Source organism: Bos javanicus, chromosome 8 (genome assembly GCF_032452875.1).
Source record: "Bos javanicus breed banteng chromosome 8, ARS-OSU_banteng_1.0, whole genome shotgun sequence".
Classification (NCBI taxonomy): Eukaryota; Metazoa; Chordata; class Mammalia; order Artiodactyla; family Bovidae; genus Bos; species Bos javanicus.
This window is the reverse complement of record NC_083875.1, coordinates 890,094-914,249: the sequence shown is the minus strand read 5'-3', so window position 1 is coordinate 914,249 and position 24,156 is coordinate 890,094. Positions and strand designations below refer to the sequence as shown.

Genomic DNA, 24,156 nt, shown 5'->3' with positions numbered 1-24,156 from the left:
TCTCCCTTTGGACTCTCCTTTTTCTCCACCAGGTCGCCTGTGTCTCCTCCCTAACCCCTCTCTACTCTACCCAACTCTGTGAATTTCTGTGTGTTCCAGACGGTGGAGAACACTTAGGGAACTGATTACTGGCTAGATCTGTCTCCCTCCTTTTCATTCCCCCCTTTTATCCTTCTGGCCACCTCTGTCACCTTCCTCCTTCTTCTCTTCTCTGTATAACTCCGTGAACATCTCTGAGTGGTCCAGTTGTGGAGTGCACATAAGGAAGTGACTACTGGCTAGCCCACTCTCTCCATTATTGATTCACCTCATCTCATTTGGGTCACCTCTAACTCCCTCCTCCCTCTTCTCTTCTCCATGTAACCCTGTGAACCTCTCTGAGAGACCAACACCGTAGAGACACTTTTCATCTTTAATGTAGATGTTTTATCAATGGTGCTGTATAGAAGGAGAAGTTTTGAAACTACTGTAAAAATAAGACCGATGACCAGAAGCACGAGACTTAAGTCCAAACCCTGACTTCAGGGAACTCCTGACTCCAAGGAACATTAATTGACAGGAGCTCATCAAATGCCTCCATACCGACACTGAAAACAAGCACCACACAAGGGCCAATAAGTTCCAGGGCAAGACATACCAAGCAAATTCTCCAGCAACAAAGGAACACAGCCCTGAGCTTCAAGATACAGGCTGCCCAAAGTCACCCCAAAACTATAGACATCTCATAACTCATTACTGGACATTTCATTGCACTCCAGAGAGAAGAAATACAGCTCCACCCACCAGAACACCAACACAAGCTTCCCTAACCAGGAAACCTTGACAAGCCACCTGTACAAACCCACACACAGTGAGGAAATGCCACAATAAAGAGAACTCCACAAACTGCCAGAATACAGAAAGGACACCCCAAACTCAGCAATTTAAACAAGATGAAGAGAAAGAGGAATACTCAGCAGATAAAGGAACAGGATAAATGCCCACCAAACCAAACAAAAGAGGAAGAGATAGGGAATCTACCTGATAAAGAATTCCGAATAATGATAGTGAAATTGATCCAAAATCTTGAAACTAAAATGGAATCACAGATAAATAGCCTGGAGACAAGGATTGGGAAGATGCAAGAAAGGTTTAACAAGGACCTAGAAGAAATAAAAAAGAGTCAATATATAATGAATAATGCAATAAATGAAATTAAAAACACTCTGGAGGCAAAAAATAGTAGAATAACAGAGGCAGAAGATACGATTAGTGAATTAGAAGATAGAATGGTAGAAATAAATGAATCAGAGAGGATAAAAGAAAAACGAATTAAAAGAAATGAGGACAATCTCAGAGACCTCCAGGACAATATTAAACGCTACAACATTCGAATCATAGGGGTTCCAGAAGAAGAAGACAAAAAGAAAGACCATGAGAAAATACTTGAGGAGATAATAGTTGAAAACTTCCCTAAAATGGGGAAGGAAATAATCACTCAAGTCCAAGAAACCCAGAGAGTCCCAAACAGGATAAACCCAAGGAGAAACACCCCAAGACACATATTAATCAAATTAACAAAGATCAAACACAAAGAACAAATATTAAAAGCAGCAAGGGAAAAACAACAAATAACACACAAGGGAATTCCCATAAGGATAACAGCTGATCTTTCAATAGAAACTCTTCAAGCCAGGAGGGAATGGCAAGACATACTTAAAGTGATGAAAGAAAATAACCTACAGCCCAGATTATTATACCCAGCAAGGATCTCATTCAAGTATGAAGGAGAAATCAAAAGCTTTTCAGACAAGCAAAAGCTGAGAGAATTCTGCACCACCAAACCAGCTCTCCAACAAATACTAAAGGATATTCTCTAGACAGGAAACACAAAAACAGTGTATAAACTCAAACCCCAAACAATAAAGTAAATGGCAACGGGATCATACTTATCAGTAATTACCTTAAACGTAAATGGGTTGAATGCCCCAACCAAAAGACAAAGACTGGCTGAATGGATACAAAAACAAGACCCCTACATATGTTGTCTACAAGAGACCCACCTCAAAACAGGGGACACATACAGACTGAAAGTGAAGGGCTGGAAAAAGATTTTCCATGCAAATAGGGACCAAAAGAAAGCAGGAGTAGCAATACTCATATCAGATAAAATAGACTTTAAAACAAAGGCTGTGAAAAGAGACAAAGAAGGTCACTACATAATGATCAAAGGATCAATCCAAGAAGAAGATATAACAATTATAAATATATATGCACCCAACACGGGAGCACCACAGTACGTAAGACAAATGCTAACAAGTATGAAAGGAGAAATTAACAATAACACAATAATAGTGGGAGACTTTAATACCCCACTTACACCTATGGATAGATCAACTAAACAGAAAATTAACAAGGAAACACAAACTTTAAACGATACAATAGACCAGTTAGACCTAATTGATATCTATAGGACATTTCATCCCAAAACAATGAATTTCACCTTTTTCTCAAGTGCACATGAAACCTTCTCCAGGATAGATCACATCCTGGGCCATAAAGCTAGCCTTGGTAAATTCAAAAAAATAGAAATCATTCCAAGCATTTTTTCTGACCACAATGCAGTAAGATTAGATCTCAATTACAGGAGAAAAACTATTAAAAATTCCAACATATGGAGGCTGAACAACACGCTGCTGAATAACCAACAAATCACAGAAGAAATCAAAAAAGAAATCAAAATTTGCATAGAAACGAATGAAAATGAAAACACAACAACCCAAAACCTGTGGGACACTGTAAAAGCAGTCCTAAGGGGAAAGTTCATAGCAATACAGGCACACCTCAAGAAACAAGAAAAAAGTCAAATAAATAACCTAACTCTACACCTAAAGCAACTAGAAAAGGAAGAAATGAAGAACCCCAGGGTTAGTAGAAGGAAAGAAATCTTAAAAATTAGAGCAGAAATAAATGCAAAAGAAACAAAAGAGACCATAGCAAAAATCAACAAAACCAAAAGCTGGTTCTTTGAAAGGACAAATAAAATTGACAAACTATTAGCCAGACTCATCAAGAAACAAAGGGAGAAAAATCAAATCAACAAAATTAGAAACGAAAATGGAGAGATCACAACAGACAACACAGAAATACAAAGGATCATAAGAGACTACTATCAACAATTATATGCCAATAAAATGGACAACGTGGAAGAAATGGACAAATTCTTAGAAAAGTACAACTTTCCAAAACTCGATGAGGAAGAAATAGAAAATCTTAACAGACCCATCACAAGCATGGAAATTGAAACTGTTATCAGAAATCTTCCAGCAAACAAAAGCCCCGGTCCAGACGGCTTCACAGCTGAATTCTACCAAAAATTTAGAGAAGAGCTGACACCTATCCTGCTCAAACTCTTCCAAAAAATTGCAGAGGAAGGTAAACTTCCAAACTCATTCTATGAGGCCACCATCACCCTAATACCAAAACCTGACAAAGATCCTACAAAAAAAGAAAACTACAGGCCAATATCACTGATGAACATAGATGCAAAAATCCTTAACAAAATTCTAGCAATCAGAATCCAACAACACATTAAAAAGATCATACACCATGATCAAGTGGGCTTTATCCCAGGGATGCAAGGATTCTTCAATATCCGCAAATCAGTCAATGTAATACACCACATTAACAAATTGAAAAATAAAAACCATATGTTTATCTCAATAGATGCAGAGAAAGCCTTTGACAAAATTCAACATCCATTTATGATAAAAACTCTCCAGAAAGCAGGAATAGAAGGAACATACCTCAACATAATAAAAGCTATATATGACAAACCCACAGCAAACATTATCCTCAATGGTGAAAAATTGAAAGCATTTCCTCTAAAGTCAGGAATAAGACAAGGGTGCCCACTTTCACCATTACTATTCAACATAGTTTTGGAAGTTTTGGCCACAGCAATCAGAGCAGAAAAAGAAATAAAAGGAATCCAAATTGGAAAAGAAGAAGTAAAACTCTCACTATTTGCAGATGACATGATCCTCTACATAGAAAACCCTAAAGATTCCACCAGAAAATTACTAGAAATAATCAATGACTATAGTAAAGTTGCAGGATATAAAATCAACACACAGAAATCCCTTGCATTCCTATACACTAATAATGAGAAAACAGAAAGAGAAATTAAGGAAACAATTCCATTCACCATTGCAACGGAAAGAATAAAATACTTAGGAATATATCTACCTAAAGAAACTAAAGACCTATATATAGAAAACTATAAAACACTGGTGAAAGAAATCAAAGAAGACACTAATAGATGGAGAAATATACCATGTTCATGGATTGGAAGAATCAATATAGTGAAAATGAGTATACTACCCAAAGCAATTTATAGATTCAACACAATCCCTATCAAGCTACCAACAGTATTCTTCACAGAGCTAGAACAAATAATTTCTCAATTTGTATGGAAATACAAAAAACCTCGAATAGCCAAAGCAATCTTGAGAAAGAAGAATGGAACTGGAGGAATCAACCTACCTGACTTCAGGCTCTACTACAAAGCCACAGTTATCAAGACAGTATCCTACTGGCACAAAGACAGAAATATAGATCAATGGAATAAAATAGAAAGCCCAGAGATAAATCCACGCACCTATGGACACCTTATCTTTGACAAAGGAGGCAAGAATATACAGTGGATTAAAGACAGTCTCTTTAAGAAGTGGTGCTGGGAAATCTGGTCAACCACTTGTAAAAGAATGAAACTAGACCACTTTCTAACACCATACACAAAAATAAACTCAAAATGGATTAAAGATCTCAACATAAGACCAGAAACTATAAAACTCCTAGAGAAGAACATAGGCAAAACACTCTCTGACATACATCATAGCAGGATCCTCTATGACCCACCTCCCAGAATATTGGAAATAAAAGCAAAAATAAACAAATGGGACCTAATTAACCTTAAAAGCTTCTGCACATCAAAGGAAAGTATTAGCAAGGTGAAAAGACTGCCTTCAGAATGGGAGAAAATTACAGCAAATGAAGCAACTGACAAACAACTAATCTCAAAAATATACAAGCAACTCCTACAGCTCAACTCCAGAAAAATAAACGACCCAATCAAAAAATGGGCCAAAGAACTAAATAGACATTTCTCCAAAGAAGACATACAGATGGCTAACAAACACATGAAAAGATGCTCTAAAGCACTCATTATCAGAGAAATGCAAATCAAAACCACTATGAGGTACCATTTCACACCAGTCAGAATGGCTGCGATCCAAAAGTCTACAAATAATAAATGTTGCAGAGGGTGTGGAGAAAAGGGAACCCTCTTACACTGTTGGTGGGAATGCAAACTAGTACAGCCACTATGGAGAACAGTGTGGAGATTTCTTAAAAAACTGGAAATAGAACTGCCTTATGATCCAGCAATCCCACTGCTGGGCATACACACTGAGGAAACCAGAAGGGAAAGAGACACATGTACCCCAATGTTCATCGCAGCACTGTTTATAATAGCCAGGACATGGAAGCAACCTAGATGTCCATCAGCGGATGAATGGATAAGAAAGCTGTGGTACATATACACAATGGAGTATTACTCAGCCATTAAAAAGAATACATTTGAATCAGTTCTAATGAGGTGGATGGAACTAGAGCCTATTATACAGAGTGAAGTAAGCCAAAAGGAAAAACATAAATACAGTATACTAACGCATATATATGGAATTTAGAAAGATGGTAACAATAACCCGGTGTACGAGACAGCAAAAGAGACACTGATGTATAGAACAGTCTTATGGACTCTGTGGGAGAGGGAGAGGGTGGGAAGATTTGGGAGAATGACATTGAAACATGTAAAATATCATGTAAGAAACGAGTTGCCAGTCCAGGTCCGATACACTATACTGGGTGCTTGGGGCTAGTGCACTGGGACGACCCAGAGGGATGGTATGGGGAGGGAGGAGGGAGGAGGGTTCAGGATGGGGAACACATGTATACCTGTGGCAGATTCATTTTGATATTTGGCAAAACTAATACAATTATGTAAAGTTTAAAAATAAAATAAAATTTAAAAAAAAATAAAATAAAAAAAGAAAATTTGCAAATTGCAAAAAATAAAATTCTTCACTCATAAGAACTAATATTAAGCATATTTTTATTGAAATATATCCTCTATTTAAATAGACTTTAAAACTTTTAAAGAAATTTAATCAGATGACTTTATTTACATGAAAATGAGATCGGGCACTCTAAAAGGATACACATTTTGATGAGAGGGTAGAATATCAAACAGGAATGTAAGACAAGAGATAAGTCATTTTTATGTATGAGCTAATAGTACTACTGGAAGGTTAAGGCCATTGTGTAAGGCCAACTTTGTGGTTTTGCTTCAGTATATTAGGGGTGGAGACCTTTCTGATGGTGCCTAATTAACAAACTAAAGCTGTAATCTAGGACATGGCCACATGAGAGAGGCAACAAATCTCACAGAGAAAATAATAAGTAAATTCTTGGGAATTCCCTGGTGATCCAGTGGTTCAGAATCTGCCTTCCAGTGTAGGGGATGCAGATTCAATCCCTGTCACGGAATTAAAATCCCACATGCCATGGGACAACTAAGCCCAAGCATGCACATGTCACAACTAGAGTCCATGTGCTCGGCAGCCCCCATGCCCCAACTAGAGATAAGGCCACACACCACAATGAAGAGCCTGTGTGCCACAACGAAGACCAGACATAGCCAAAACAAAACAGAAAATATATATTTTTTAAAAGACGTGAATTGTTCTACACTACTTAAAACAGTCCTAATGAATGCTAGGATGCAGTCAGACTGTACAAAAAATGATTATGTATATACCACTCTGTATCTCCACACTCTGATCTCAGGACTTTTTCTTGCCCTGGAAACAGAACAGAGTGCTTGCTATCTACTAGCTACAGCGTAAGTTGGGGCAGGGGTAAGGAATACACATGAACATTCATCCTGAAATTATACCAAGGTGGATGACAGAATCAAGATTCCAAGAACTGGAAACAGGATATTAGTAAACTCCATCATAAAGGAAGAGAAAAACAAACTCCAGCTGTCATAAAACAAACCTTGTATTTGCCCCTTCCTTTTTGAACAACCTAATACTATCACTTCTCTGTCCAACCAGAAAAGGCAGAAAGTGGAGGTTGTATGCCAGAGCAAATCTTTCTTTTCAAATATAGGAGTAAACCAGTTCTCCCACATCAAAAAAAAAAAACAAGACAACAAACAAACAAACAAACAAAGTTACCCAACTATGGTGTAAAGTCTGGAGAAGACAGGAAAGTAAAAGACATTTAGCTTAATTTATAAACACCAAAAGCTTAGAAAAAGCATGAAAACATGGGCTTCCTTTGTGGCTCTGCTGGTAAAGAATCCGCCCACAATGTTTGATCCCTGGGTTGCGAAGATCCCCTGGAGAAGGGCAAGGCTACCCACTCCAGTACTCTGGCCTGGAGAATTTCATGGATTGTATAGCTCATTGGGTTGCAAAGAATCTGACACAACTGAGTGACTTTCACTTTCACTAACTGAGCAATTCTTTGTCTATGACACTGTAGAGGGACACTAGCAAATCTGTACTTCTCACAAAACTAATCATTTTAACCAAATCTTTGTAAGCAGTAAAACTGCTCAGAATCTGCAAAGAGGCAGTAGAACAGCATTTTAGCTGCCTTCTAAGATTGCATTCCAGATCTAACAGGGACACAGAAACCCTAAGAAAATTATCTGTTTTGGGCAATAAGAAAGAAGATGATATACTAGGCCCCTGGGGCACTTTAGCTAATCAATTAAATTTAAAAGGGATCTGATAATTTGGCAGCAGCTGGCAACTGCGCAGGGGAGGAGAGGGACGGGTGCGTGACAACGCAGGCACAGGGGGTTGGCTGTGCAATGGCACAGGGGTGGCCAAGAGGAGCTACCCCACATCCAAGGTCAGGACGGCTTAGAGGAGATACCCCATGTTCCTGGTTGGGGCGTCAGCCAAGAGGAGCTACCCCATGCCCAAGTTAAGGGGCAGCAGCCAAGAGGAGGTACCCCATGTCCAAGGTCAGGGCGGCCAAGAAGAGATACCCCACGTCCAAGGTCAGGGTGGCCGAGAGGAGCTACCCCACGTCCAAGGAGCGGCTGGGAGGAGCTACCAAACACCGAAGCTCAGGGACAGCTGCCGAGAGGAGCTACCCCACGTACAAGGTAAGAAGCAGCGGCTGTGCTTTGCTGGAGCAGCCATGAAGAGATACCCCACGTCCAAGATAAGAGAAACCCAAGTAAGATGGTAGGTGTGAGAGGGCAGATTGAAACCACAATCACAGACAACTAGCCAATCTGATCACAAGGACCACAGCTTGTCTAACTCAATGAAATTAAGCCATTCCGTGTGGGGCCACCAAAGATGGAGGGGTCATGGTGGAGAGGGCTGACAGAATGTGGCCCACTGGAGAAGGGAATGGCAAACCTCTTATGTATTCTTGCCTTGAGAACCCCATGAATAGTATGAAAAGGCAAAAAGTTAGGACACTGAAAGATGAACTCCCCAGGTCAGTAGATGCCCAATATGCTACTGGTGATCAGTGGAGAAGTAACTCCAGAAAGAATGAAGGGAGGGAGGCAAAGCAAAAACAATACCCAGTTGTGGATGTGACTGGTGATAGAAGCAAGGTCCGATGCTGTAAAGAGCAATATTGCATAGGAACCTGGAATGTCAGGTCCATGAATCAAAGCAAACTGGAAGTGGTCAAACAGGAGATGGCAAGAGTGAACGTCGACATTTTAGGAATCAGAGAACTAAAAAGTTCTGGAATGGGTGAATTTAACTCAGATGACGATTATATCTACTACTGCAGGCAGGAATCCCTTAGAAGAAATGGAGTAGCCATCATGGTCAACAAAAGAGCCTGAAATTGCAGTACTTGGATGCAATCTCAAAAACAACAGAATGATCTCTGTTCGTTTCCAAGGCAAGCCATTCAATATCATGGTAATCCAAGTCTATGCCCCAACCAGTAATGCTGAAGAAGCTGAAGTTGAACAGTTCTATGAAGACCTACAAGACCTTCTAGAACTAACACCAAAAAAAGATGTCCTTTTCATTATAGGGAACTGGAATGCAAAAGTAGGAAGTCAAGAAATACCTGGAGTAACAGGCAAATTTGGCCTTGGAGTACAGAATGAAGCAGGGCAAAGGCTAATAGAGTTTTGCCCAGAGAACACACTGGTCATAGCAAACACCCTCTTCCAACAACATGAGAAGACTCTACACATGGACATCACCAGATGGTCAACACCGAAATCAGATTGATTATATTCTTTGCAGCCAAAGATGGAGAAGCTCTATACAGTCAACAAAAACAAGACCAGGAGCTCACCGTGGCTCAGATCATGAACCCCTTATTGCCAAATTCAGACTTAAATTGAAGAAAGTGGGGTAAACCACTAAAACATTCAGGTATGACGGAAATAAAATCCCTTATGATTACACAGCGGAAGTGAGAAATAGATTTAAGGGACTAGATCTGATAGAGTGCCTGATGAACTATGGACAGAGGTTCATGACAAGGTATAGGAAACAGGGATCAAGACCATCCCCGAGAAAAAGAAATGCAAAAAGCAAAATGGTTGTCTGAGGAGGCCTTACAAACAACTGTGAAAAGAAGAGAAGCGAAAAGCAAAGGAGAAAAGGAAAGATATACCCATTTGAATGCAGAGTTCCAAAGAATAGCAAGGAGAGATAAGAAAGCCTTCCTCAGGGATCAATGCAAAGAAATAGAGGAAAACAACAGAATAGGGAAGACTAGAGATCTCTTTAAGAAAATTAGAGATACCAAGGGAACATTTCATGCAAAGATGGGCTCAGTAAAGGACAGAAATGGTATGGACCTAACAGAAGCAGAAGATATTACGAAGAGGTGGCAAGAATACACAGAAGAACTGTACAAAAAAGATCTCCACGACCCAGATAATCATGATGGTGTAATCATTCACCTAGAACCAGACATCCTGGAATGTGAAGTCAAATGGGCCTTAGGAAGTATCACTATGAACAAAGCTAGTGGAGGTGATGGAATTCCAGTTGAGCTATCTCATATCCTAAAAGATGATGCTGTTAAAGTGCTGCACTCAATATGTCAGCAAATTTGGAAAACTCAGCAGTGGCCACAGGACTGGAAAAGGCCAAGTTTCATTCCAATCCCAAAGAAAGGCAATGCCAAAGAATGTTCAAACTACTGCACAATTGCACTCATCTCACACGCTAGTAAAATAATGCTCAAAATTCTCCAAGCCAGGCTTCAGCAATACGTGAACCATGAACTTCCAAATGTTCAAGCTGCTTTTAGAAAAGGCAGAGGAACCACAGATCAAATTGCCAAATCCGCTGGATCATCAAAAAAGCATGAGAATTCCAGAAAAACATCTATTTCTGCTTCATTGACTATGCCAAATCCTTTGACTGTGTGGATCACCACAAACTGTGGAAAATTCTTAAAGAGATGGGAATACCAGACCACCTGACCTGCCTCTTGAGGAACCTGTATGAAGGTCAGGAAGCAACAGTTATAACTGGACATGGAACAACCGACTGGTTCCAAATTGGGAAAGGAGTATGTCAAAGCTGTATATTGTCACCCTGCTTATTTAACTTATATGCAGAGTACATCATGAGAAACGCTGGGCTGGAAGAATCACAAGTTGGAATCAAGATTGCCGGGAGAAATATCAATAACGTCAGATATGCAGATGATACCACCCTTACGGCAGAAAGTGAAGAAGAACTAAATAGCCTCTTGATGAAAGTGAAAGAGGAGAGTTAAAAAGTTGGCTTAAAGCTCTTCAGAAACCTAAGATCATGGTATCCGGTCCCATCACTTCTTGGCAAACAGATGGGGAAACATAGTGTTTAGACTTTATTTTGTGTCAGACTTTATTTTGGGGGCTCCAAAATCACTGCAGATGGTGATTGCAGCCATGAAATTAAAAGATGCTTACTCCTTGGAAGGAAAGTTATGACTAACCTAGGCAGCATATTAAAAAGCAGACATTACTTTGTCAACAAAGGTCCATCTAGTCAAGGCTATGGTTTTTCCAGTAGTCATGTATGGATGTGAGAGTTGTATTATAAAGAAAGCTGAGGGCAGAAGAATTGATGCTTTTGAACTGTGGTGTTGGAGAAGGCTCTTGAGAGTCCCTTGGACTGCAAGGAGATCCAACCAGTCCATCCTAAAGGAAATCAGTCCTGGGTATTCACTGGGAGGACTGATGTTGAAGCTGAAACTCCAATACTTTGGTCACCTGATGCGAAGACCTAACTCACTTGAAAAGACACTGATGTTGGGAAAGACTGAAGGAAGGAGGAGAAGAGGATGACAGAGAATGAGATGGTTAGATGGCATCACCAACTCAATGGACATGAGTTTGGGTAAACTCTGGGAGTTGGTGATGGATAGGGAGGCCTGGGGTGCTGCGGTTCATGGGGTCACTAAGAGTTGGACACGACTGAGCCACTGAACTGACTGATTGACTGACCAATAATGTGGTATAGGTTCAAAATTTCCCAAGGATTTTAATTGTCTGGAAGGTGGTTTTAGAATTCTCACAGGATATCAAAAATACTAAAATATTCCTCATTTCAATTTGAATTTTTAACAAACAAAGAATGGTTACAGAATAACTTCTGCATTGAGAAACCTGCTGAATAACTACAAGTATAGACAACTGGTTGCATCAGAAAAGCACTATTTTGAACTTTGTAACCTAAAGACACTGGGAGGGGGTGGGAATCAGAAAACACGGGTCAAAAATTAAATTATAACACTCTGTTAAAATGAATAGACTGGTGTGTCTATATTTATATTAAAAATATGTCTTAGAGAAGCAATCACTCAAGACACATATGCCTGTAACACGTACATTTGTTCAAAGAAAATGCACATTTTACCTTTGTCCCAGGCAGCCCTAGGCACTAGGGACATAGTGAAGAACACGGCAGGCAGGATCTCATGAAACTTGAAATGGAGACCACTTATCCCTCATTAACTAATAACCAATAACCTTCTACAGTAAAGGATTAATGAAGAAAAAGGTAATGCAATGAAAAAGAATAAAACAGAGAGTTAAAAACACCAGCAATTTAACCTTACTATTTCATCCAAGATGTAATTTTAAATGTGCTAGAAGAATTAAAAACTTTAAAAAGTGTATAGCAATGTAATATATAAAGGTAATAGTCACCCTCTCAAGTTCTCTATTTTCTAAATCTAATTTGGGAACAAAGTTTACCTAGATCCAAAGGGATTCTCTGGTAAGGCAAAATGGTGACTGGGAAGAGTTAATCAACAATGAATTTTATAAAACAATTTAAGACAACTGAACTCTTAAGGCCAATTTAAAAATACCTTTATTAAAACTGAGTGTTAAGTAGTTACTAGTCACTTAAAGTCTGCACCCCAATCTTTTCTTCAGCATTTCCCTTTCCTCTAACCACATCATATATCAGACCTCCAAGTTCTTGCTAAGGGATTAAATGGTCTCTGCAAAGAAATGGCTATAGGTCAGCTACCAAAAATGGAAATTCTTCATTCTTTCATTCATCACTGTCACTGTTATACAGTACTTACCAATCTCCTATTACTATGTTCTTAACTCAAAGGCTGTTACACCCATACTAAGTAAGTTACAAACTTCAACAAAGCATTGCAATGTTTTCCTCTAGGACTTCTAAAAGATGTTCCTAACTATGCAGACTAGAGTTCATACACAAGCACTCCCAAGATTCTGGTTCAATGGAAGTAGTCCTGCTATCCAAGAATATTTAATAAGCAGATATTTTGTTGCAAGTGGTTCACAGTCTACAGTGGAAACAACACAATTAAACAGTCTTAAGTTACTGTCAAGAGCTACTCTCAAACACATACCTAGATATACAGCTCATATGCTTAAGGATGTCTCTGCTCTCATAAACAAGGACTTGATTCAGGAATACTTACAGTTAACATTGAGGTTGTCAACAGGCCCCATGCAAAGAATTCAAGGAAGATGACAATAGCAGCATGATATACACTTGGTCGGCCAAAGCCTTGTAGCTAAAAAAAAAGAGGAAAATTATTATGAAAAACAGTAAACAGTTAAAAGAAACCCATTATCCTAAAATGGTACTTAACACACACAAACTGTATAAACTTAGGACCTACCCATATTAAATAATATTAAATAATATGGGTAGGTCCTACCTATTTTCTAGTAGTCATGTATGGATGCGAGAGTTGGACCATAAAGAAAGCTGAGCACCAAAGAATTGATACTTTTGAACTGTGGTGATGGAGAAGACTCTTGAGAGTCCCTTGGACTGCAAGGAGACCAAATCAGTCAATCTTAAAGGAAATCAGTCCTGAATGTTCATTGGACGGACTGATGCTGAAACTCCATTACTTTGGTCACCTGATGTGAAGAGTTGACTCATTAGAAAAGATCCTGATGCTGGGAAAGACTGAAGGCAAGAGAAGGGGACAATAGAGGAAGGGATGGTTGGATGGCGTCACTGAGTCAATAGACATGAGTTTGAGTAAGCTCTGGGAGTTGGTGATGGACAGGGAAGACTGGCATGCTGCAGTCCATGGGGTCGCCAAGAGTCGGACACGACTGAGCAACTAAACTGATATTATTTAAGATAAAGCTTCATTCTGTGGTATCCCTGATTTCTTCATCTTCCCTTATGGAAGATGTCAAGATTATACACTTTCTACTTGGCCTGTCAATGCAAATCACTGGAACTCTGGTAGAAAATCAACTGGGCCTTTAAGAGACTCAGGTTCCAGGACCTGAATATTCTGTCTGAAGACACTAATTAAGGGTTCCTTAGCCATTTGGCCTAAGTCTGAAGTTGCCCTTGTTACTTGAGAGAGGCAGACAGGGAGTCAACACTAAAAAGCTTCAGGGGCAGCACAGATGATTTAAAATGATAGGAGCTGGGGGAGGAACAATAAGGATTAGGTCAAATCTGAAAACACACTTTGATACATAAAGGTGTCAAAATCTAGCTTTCTGTTTCCCTTTTGTTTTAAAACTGCCTATTCTAATTTTCTTCAGTTTATGACTCTGGAGATAAAATCTAAAAGTCCACTGAATTAATGTTCTTTGACTCTGTGACAATGGTTATTACAAGATCAAGTGCTTTATTAGCATTTTGTATTGGAAGTGATACTTACAAAAGACTCTGTAAAATCCCCACTCTTCCCATGCTTTTCATACTTCAAAAGGTAAAAGCATATCTGCATGGTTTAATTAGAATCTAACCATGAGTAAATGATCAAATTCAGATTATGAGACATCTATAAGACAACTAGCCAGGTCTCCTTAGAAATGTCAATGTCATAAAAGACCAAAGTAAAGGTAGGAGACTAGTACAGATTAAAGGAGACAAGTCATGACAACCAAATGGGGGATCCTGGATAAAAAGGAGACGAGAGGAAAAAATTTGAATATGTAATATATATTAGATAATCATATGGCATTACTGTTACTGCAACTTACGGCTATCAAATGATTTATCAAAAAAGAAGGTACATGTATACTTTTGAAAGCAAATGTCACAAAATTTAATTTTGTTAATTGTTGAGCCTTGATGAAGGGAATGACTATTCATTTTACTCTTCTTCTAATTTTTTATTGTTTTGAAAATTTTCAAAATTTTCAGGCCAAGAACAATTGTTATTAAAAATCCAAATTTGTAAATTTCTAGATTTTTGCAACAACTAATAAGTAGTTTTAAATGCCACTTAAATAAGACATTTGCAAAACAGAAAGCATTTTACAAAATTTTAAAAACAAAAAAGGACCATTTAAGCACCAAACAATTAAAACAAAGGAAGATCTTTATTATAACACAACCTTCAAACCAGGTTTTGAAACAGGAGGGTAGAGGGCACAATCTTTAGAAGAATGACATAGCCTAGGATATATAGAACATAAACTGGTTAGAATCAACTAGGTCTCCTGAGAAACCTATGTGCAGGTCAAGAAGCAACAGTTAGAACCGGACATGTAATGACTGGTTCCAAATTGGGAAATGAGCATGACAAGACCATACATTGTCACCCTGTGTATTTAACTTATATACACAGAGTACACCATGTGAACTACCAGGCTGGATGAATCACAAACTGGAATCAAGACTGCAGGGAGAAATATTAACAACCTCAGATATGCAGATGATACCACTCTAATGGCAGAAGCTGAAGAGGAACTAAAGAGTTTCTTGATGGGGGTGAAAGAGGAGAGTGTAAAAGCTGGCTTGAAACTCAACATGAAAAATACTAAGATTAGGCATCCAGTCCCATCACTTCATGGCAAATAGAAGGGGATAGAGTGGAAATAGTGACAGATTTTATTTTCTTGGGTCCCAAAATCACTGTAGATAGTGACTGCAGCCATGAAATTAAAAGACACTTGCTCCCTGGAAAGAAAGCAATGACAAACCTAGACAGCATATTAAAGAGCAGAGACGTCACTTTGCCAACAAAGATCTGTATAGTCAAAGCTATGTTTTCCCAGTAGTCATATAAGGATGTGAGTTGGTCCATAAAGGCTGAGCATCCAAGAATTGATGCTTTCTGGCTGTGATGCTGGAGAAGACTCTTGAGAGTCCCTTGGATGGCAAGGAGATCAAACCAGTCAATCCTAAAGGAAATCAATTGTGAATATTCATGGAAAGGGTTGTGGCTGAAGCTCTAATACTTCGGCCACCAGATGCAAAAAGCTGACTCACTGGAAAAGACCCTGATTCTGGGAAAGAATGAATGCAAAAGGAGAAGGGGGCAGCAGAGGATGAGATGCTTAGATAGTATCACTGACTCAATGGAGATGAATCTGAGCCAACTCCAAGAGACAGTGGAAGACAGAAGAGCCTGGCGAGCTATAGTTCATGGGGTTGCAGAGTCGGACATGACTCTGTCTGTCCATCACTAAACTCCTTCTGTAACACAACATTAAGAACCCAAGCTTCATTAAGTCCTGAGCCCAGGTGTGGGATCTCAATTAAAACAGAGGTGGGTTCAAGTCCCATCTGAGTTGTAACTGCACCAACTATAGAGTAGCTTTTCATCCTAGCTCCTTCATCTCTTGCAAGGTAGCCAGAGCAACCATTTAAATGTAAATTGATCCTCTTCTGGACCCTCCCTGGCTCCTACTGCATGGAACCACACATGTGACACATCCAACATGGTCCTACACTCCCTATATCCTTTGTTATCTGCTATGGTTCTCTACAAGAGGTCTAACAAACTTCATTTTTGTTTACTGTCTACCTCCCCTAGACTGGAAATGTAAATGCCATGAAGGAAATGGATTTTTAAAATCTGTTTTGTTCAGAGATGTACTCCAAATAGTGCAACCCACTATAACAAGCCCTCAACAAAATGCAGGTGAGATGGAAGAAGGAGCTCTTTGGAAAGTAATGGTTTTTCTCTGGTCTCTTACACCACAAAATCTAGAATTTAGAAAAAATGACCCATATTCCTCAAAGACATGGTATGGAGAGTATAAAAAGAACCACATACTACATTAGTATACAGAGTAAAACAAATTTGACCAATACTAGCCAAAAGCAACATGTAGACTTTGGGTTTTGACCAACGGGAAAAACGGAGTCAACTGTGAAGTAAAACTCACATTTTAAACCAAGATAAAAAAAAATTAAACATAATAAATTTTCTCTGCCCTCTGGCCTCCCCTCTCCCCACTGTGGATAGTTTGTCTGCCTTATGCATCAACCAAATCTTTCCCATCAGTAGAAATTTCCCCTCATCCATAAATGGCAATATTCTCCTAAGATAACACCTTAAATATAACATTCTTTCTTGATAAGGGGTCACACGGCTCTCTGATATGGATTGTGAAAGTTGTCAATAATATGATAGTTGATGTATAGCCCCTCTGTCTCAAAAACACTGGATATAACTGTTCTTGACCTCTAAAGAAGTGCAATGATATAACTGTGTATGGACCAAACGATTTTCAGAGTTTTCTGACATGCTCCTCCTGGTTAAAAACCTCATGCTTAGCTCAAACAAAAATTTTCATTTCTTTCTTAGATCAATTTATTTTTCATCAACCCAATCATAGAAATTTGGAAATAGAATAGGTATTAAGTGATACTCAAGACTTATACTCATCGTAATAATGGTACTGAAGACTTCTTTAAGTTCTTAAATCTTAGAGTCACAAACTAATGTATTAAAATTTAAACAGAAGATATCTGTAATTTGTTTTAAAATCTACAGAATGAAAACAAAAGCAGAAGTAATGATAAAAATATATTTTAAAAAGTAAATAGCTTATATGCATTTACCAATAATTTCCAAATTATCTACAGTTAAATTACCCACCCCACACTGCAAAGAATCTATTCTCAAAACGTGGATGAATATATGTCAACAAATTGCATAACTATCATTGTAAATCATTCATTTTATCAATCATCATGCACACAGAATTTTTTAAAAAGCAAATAAAAACACCCCAAAACCTTTGAAAACTGCTCACACTAGGAAGCAAAGGAGGGTCACCTTTTTCTCATTTGCAGTTTCTGTGGTTTAGTGTAGTACTCTTTCCCAGGCAAGTTCTATTTATGAAGACCACTGGGATAGAGATCCACGTGGCTACAATGCTAATTAAATATAAAAACAGGCACTCAGTTTGCGGGCATATACCATTAGACAATTATGCTGTGTTTAACACCTTGCAAAAAAAATAGACAACCCGCCTTTTGTTCAAATAGTAAATGTTTATATCTGTCAGTTAAAAATTGTTTAAATTTACATCTCTTCTAAAATGCAAACACTTTCTTTCATCTCCATGTACACTACCTTAATTATCATTCATCCCTAGCAAATCTTGACAGCCAGGCCTTGATATAGTGGGAATTTTGTGTAGGCAACTATATAGGAGACGGTGGCAAAAATAAATCTGCTTTCTTTCCAATTCTTCTGTAAGTTCTCCGTGTCTAGTATGCTGATGAAAAAAGCAGCACATGCTTCTTTAAATTATGATCTAATTAGAAACGATTTACTAAACTTTTAATTATTTCCAGTTGAGCATGATGTAGCAAAACCTCTCTGGATCAGTCTCCCCTCTCCATTTTCAGTCATCAGTCAGTTCAGTTCAGTCACTCAGTCGTGTCCAACTCATTGTGACCCCATGGACTGCAGCATGCCAGGCTTCCCTGTCCATTACCAACTCCAGGAGCTTGCTCAAACTCATGTCCATTGAGTCGGTGATGCCATCCAACCATCTCATCCTTTGTCATCCCGTCTCCTCCTGCCTTCAATCTTTCCCAACATCAGGGTCTTTTCAAAAGAGTCAGTTCTTTGCATCAGGTGGCCAGTTACTGGAGTTTCAGCTTTAGCATCAGTCCTTCCAAAAAATATTCAGGACTGATTTCCTTTAGGATCAACTGGTTGGATCTCCTCGCAGTCCAAGGGACTCTCAAGAGTCTTCTCCAACACCACAGTTCAAGAGCATCAATTCTTTGGCACTCAGCTTTCTTTACAGTCCAGCTCTCACATCCATACATGACTATTGGAAAAACCATAGCTTGACTAGATGGACCTTTGTCAGCAAACTCTGCTTTTTAATATGCTGTCTAGGTTGGTCACCGCTTTTCTCCCAAGGAGCAAGAGTCTTTTAATTTCATGGCTGCAGTCACCATCTGCAGTGATTCTGGAGTCCCCAGAAACAAAGTCTTTCACTGTTTCCCTATCTATTTGCCATGAAATGATGGAACCGGATGCCAGGATCTTAGTTTTCTGAATGTTGAGTTTTAAGCCAACTTAAATCCCTCTGCATTTTGCCCCTTTATAAATCAGTATGGGACATCTTGAGATATTTTGAAGCACAGGATGAAAAGCATGTGATGTCTTTACACATTCACATCTCTCCCACAGATGATGATCCCACCTTGACTCTTAACTCACTACGTGCTCCAAATCTTTCTTGACACTACACTCAACAGTGATCATTCTAAAATACAAATCTCATCCCATTAGTCCTGTGTGTGTATGTGTGTTAGTTGCTCAGTCATGTCCAACTCTTTGTGACCCCACGGACTGTAGCCCGCCAAGCTTCTCTGTCCATGGAATTCTCCAGGCAAGAATACTGGAGTGGACTGCCATTCTCTTTGCCAGAGGAACTTCCCAACCCAGGGATCGATCGAACCCTGTTCTCCTGTCTCACAAGCAGATTCTTTACCATTTCAGCTACAGGGAAGAACTGTAGAAGACTTCAAAAAATGAACTACAGATTGTTCCTATTCCTGTACACTAAACCTTTTAATAGAATGACTGTGCTGTCAATTCCATTAGGTTTATTTCTCCACTTCCTGAGATATGGAGGGGCTTAGCAACTTGATCTAACCAACATATATCAGATAAAGTAACAACACATACCTCTGATGAAGGCCTCCAGAAGCCTTCAAGACTTCAGAGAAATCCCATCTAGGCATACAAGGATGAGAGCATATGAGACTCTCCCTATGAGGCCGTCTAGATAAACCAAGGGCCTGATACAGGGGCAAGGCCAGCTGAGATCATCCAACTCCAATCAAGCCAGCAGATGACTGAAAAAGTATGAGTAACTCCCTCCACCTCCACCCCCCGCCCCAAAAAAAAAATGCAGTGAAGAACCCCACACTGAGATTAACCGAAACTGCTAATCCAAAGAATACTTGTTTTAAGTCAATAAATTTTAGGGTAGTTCCTTATAAAAAGCAAATACTAATAGGAACTGATATAAACACCACCCTCTTGCCCTCATGATTAAACTCAAGACTGTTTTGAGTCTCCTCTAACTCCCCAATCTCACCCTTAGTCCAAACACAACTCAATGAAAAATGTGTGAGATTAAAGAATAACCTCCATCACAAACATCCTTTTTTACTTCTATTTTAAAAAATAGATGGAGTAATCATTATATTTATTATAAGTATTTGCAGTTACGAGCTTCCCTGGTGGCTCAGATGGTAAAGCGTCTGCCTGCAATGTGGGAGACCCGGGTTCAATCCTTGGGTTGGGAAGATCTCCTGGAGAAGGAAATGGCAACCCAGTCCAGTATTCTTGCCTGGAGAATCCCATGGACGGAGGAGCCTGGTAGGCTACAGTCCATGGGGTTGCAAAGAGTCGGACACGACTGAACGATTTCACTTTCACTTTTCACTTTTGCGGTTACAAAGAGAAACAAGAATTTCTGAGAAATTATTTTTTGAACACTAAGCTACAAAAAATTAGTTCACATGTGAAGTCAAGTGGGCCTTAGAAAGCATCACTACAAACAAAGCTAGCAGAGGTTATGGAATTCCAGTTGAGCTATTTCAAATCCTGGAAGCTGATGCTGTGAAAGTGCTGCAGTCAATATGCCAGCAAATTTGGAAAACTCAGCAGTGGCCACAGGACTGGAAAAGGTCAGTTTTCATTCCAATCCCAAAGAAAGGCAATGCCAAAGAATGCTCAGACTACCACACAACTGCACTCATCTCACATGCTAGTAAAGCAATGCTCAAAATTCTCCAAGCCAGACTTCAGCAATATGTGAACCGTGAACTTCCTGATGTTCAAGCTGGTTTTAGAAAAGGCAGAGGAACCAGACATCAAATTGCCAACATCCGCTGGATCATGGGAAAAGCAAGAGAGTTCCAGAAAAACATCTATTTCTGCTTTATTGACTATGCCAAAGCCTTTGACTGTATGGATCACAATAAACCGTGGAAAATTCTGAAAGAGATGGGAATACCAGACCACCTGACCTGCCTCTTGAGAAATTTGTATACAGGTCAGGAAGCAACAGTTAGAACTGGACACTGAACAACAGACTGGTTCCAAATAGGAAAGGAGTATGTCAAGGCTGTATATTGTCACCCTGCTTATTTAATTTCTATGCAGAGTACATCATGATAAATGCTGGGCTGGAAGACGCACAAGCTGGAATAAAGATTGCCGGGAGAAGCATCAATAACCTCAGATATGCACATGACACCACTCTTATGGCAGAAAGTGAAGAGGAATTAAAAAGCCTCTTGATGAAAGTCAAAGTGGAGAGTGAAAAAGTCGTCTTAAAGCTCGACATTCAGAAAACGAAGATCGTGGCACGCGGTCCCATCACTTCATGGGAAATAGATGGGGAAACAGTGGAAACACTGTCAGACTTTATTTTTGGGGGCTCCAAAATCACTGCAGATGGTGATTGCAGCCATGAAATTAAAAGACACTTACTCCTTGGAAGGAAGTTATGATCAACCTAGATAGCATATTCAAAAGCAGAGACATTACTTTGCCAACAAAGGTCCACCTAGTCAAGGCTATGGTTTTTCCTGTGATCATGTATGGATGTGAGAGTTGGGCTGTGAAGAAGGCTGAGCGCTGAAGAATTGATGCTTTTGAACTGTGGTGTTGGAGAAGACTCTTCAGAGTCCCTTGGACTGCAAGGAGATCTAACCAGTCCATTCTGAAGGAGATCAGCCCTGGGATTTCTTTGTAAGTATTGATGCTAAAGCTGAAACTCCAGTACTTTCGCCACCTCATGCCAAGAGTTGACTCACTGGAAAAGACTCTGATGCTGGGAGGGATTGGGGGCAGGAGGAGAAGGGGACGACAGAGGATGAGATGGCTGGATGGCATCACTGACTTGATGGACATGAGTCTCAGTGAACTCCAGGTGTTGGTGATGGACAGGCAGGCCTGGCGTGCTGCGATTCATGGGGTCACAAAGAGTAGGACACGAATGAGCGACTGAACTGAACTGAACTGAATGGTGGTGGGAGCAGGGGAACGAGAGTGACATCTGGACTTGTGAAACAGGCTACAACATGAATGAACCTTGAGGACACTATGTTAAGTGAAATAAACCAGTCACACACACTAAAAAACAAATACCTTATGGTTCCACTTATATGAGGTATCTAGAGTAGCTGAACACAGAAACAAAATGTAGAATGGTGGATGACAGATGCAGTATGGTGAAAGAGGAAATTGTTATTTACTGGGTATAGTTTACTTTGCAAGATGAAAATGTTCTGTTAACAATGCAAATATACTTAATACTACGGAACTGTACACTTAAAATTTAATATCTTAATTGTTTTATATTATCTATATTTTACCACAATTAAAGAAAATTTATATGTACATATATATATGCCTGCAATGCGGGAGACTTGGGTTGGATTCCTGGGTCAGGAAGATCCTCTGGAGGAAGAAATGGCAACCCATTCCAGTACTCTTGCCTGGAAAATTCCATGGACGGAGGAGCCTGGTAAGTTATAATCTGTGGGGTTGCAAAGGGTTGGACATGACTGAGTGAGTTCACTTACACACACATATATATGCATGTGAATATTCAAAATCATGTAAGAGACCCCCAAAGAGCATTCTTTTCCTCCTTTGGAGAAGAAGATCTATAAAAGCGGCTGAAACTGAAGGAAAGGGACTCTGTGTTATTAAAGATGATGAGAGGCCCATATAGATTAAGACCTATTTCTTTCAAACATAAACCCCAGATAGAGACATCCAAGAGCAGCCAAAGGTCTAGACTTGTTTTAGAGTTTCCTTTCACACACAGGGTGCTCCAGGGTGCTTTCTACAGGAGTTATTTTTTAACTTAGTGATGATTTTCCTAGGATATTCAAAGTTAACTTGTAAGTAAATCAAAAGCATGGTCCATAGCATTCTGTTTAAAAGACTGTATATTACTCATTATAGGAAAAGAGTAAGCACTCATTTTTTTATTTTTTAATGTGAGGAATTAAGATTGTATGCTTAAGAAGGAAAACAACTTCAACTCTCAGCTCTGTTAATTAAGCCTACTGTGATTCTCTCCTCAGGAGACATACCTAGAGGATTAACATCACTCTGGCTACGCAGGAGTTTGTAAAAAAGTGAAAATGTTTGTCACCCAGTTGTCTTTGACTCTTTGTGACCCCTGGACTGTAGCCCGCTAGGTTCCTCCATCCATGGAATTCTCCAGGCAAGAATACTGGAGTGGCTAGCAATTCCCTTCTGCAGGAGATGTTCCCAACCCAGGGATGAAACCTGTGTCTCCTGTACTGCAGGCAGACTCTTTACCTTCTGACCACAGGAGTTTGTAACTAGTCATCAAAACAATACACAATGCAAAACAAGTACTCCCTGGACTTCATTCAAAGCCAGACACAGCAATCAGCCAATGAATCACTGCACATATAATCCTAAAAGTTACCTAATGAGCTTAACACAAAAAGCCAAAATATCAAATACATGAAAGGCATTATTAAGGGAATTAAATACTTGGACTTAACACTTCTCTTTTATCTTAATGTTTTATATAACAGTAGAGACTAATAAGAGAGTTAAACAGTAGAGACTAATAGTTCAGTTCAGTTGCTTAGTTGTGTCCGACTCTTTGTGACCCCATGCACTGCAGCACACCAGGCTTCCCTGTCCATCACCAACTCCCAGAGTCTACCCAAACCCGTGTCTATTGAGTTGGTGATGCCATCCAGCCATCTCATCCTCTGTCGTCCCCTTCTCCTGCCCCCAATCCTTCCCAGCATTAGGGTCTTTTCCAACAAGTCAACTCTTCGCATGAGGTGGCCCAAGTATTGGAGTTTCAGCTTCAACATCAGTCCTTCCAATGAACACCCAGGACTGATCTCCTTTGGGATGGACTGGTTGGATCTCCTTGCAGTCCAAGGGACTCTCAAGAGTCTTCTCCAACACCACAGTTCAAAAGCATAAATTCTTCAGCACTCAGCTTTCTTCACTGTCCAACCTTCACATCCATACATGACTACTGGAAAAACCACAGCCTTGACTAGACAGACCTTTGTTGGCAAAGTAATGTCTCTGCTTTTAAATATGCTATCTAGGTTGGTCATAATTTTCAATACTAAGACAGTTAATTTTTAGGTAGGTTGATAGAGAGTCCAGGGCCCTTGAGGAAGAGGAGGAGGCAACCCTTTTTTACATTCTTTCCCCTTAGGCCTGTGAGCTGCTATGGCAACAATCTATTTGTCTAAGACTAACTCTAACCCCAGAGCTAATGATTATACAACAAAACAATGTACCTATTCAGAAACCTATTTTTCTTCAAAAACCTATGCCCTTGAT

At 39.5% G+C, this 24,156-nt stretch overlaps 1 protein-coding gene across 6 annotated transcripts in view; it reads right to left on the bottom strand.

The window, feature by feature from the left end:
* The window catches only part of MFSD14B (major facilitator superfamily domain containing 14B), a 130,825-nt gene that overhangs the window by 69,433 nt on the left and 37,236 nt on the right, over window positions 1-24,156 (bottom strand). For all 6 annotated transcript variants that reach the window (XM_061424881.1, XM_061424885.1, XM_061424882.1 and 3 more), the window contains one exon: window positions 13,015-13,110. In XM_061424881.1, the coding sequence (XP_061280865.1) occupies window positions 13,015-13,110 (96 nt within the window). The remainder of the gene's footprint in view (window positions 1-13,014; window positions 13,111-24,156) is intronic.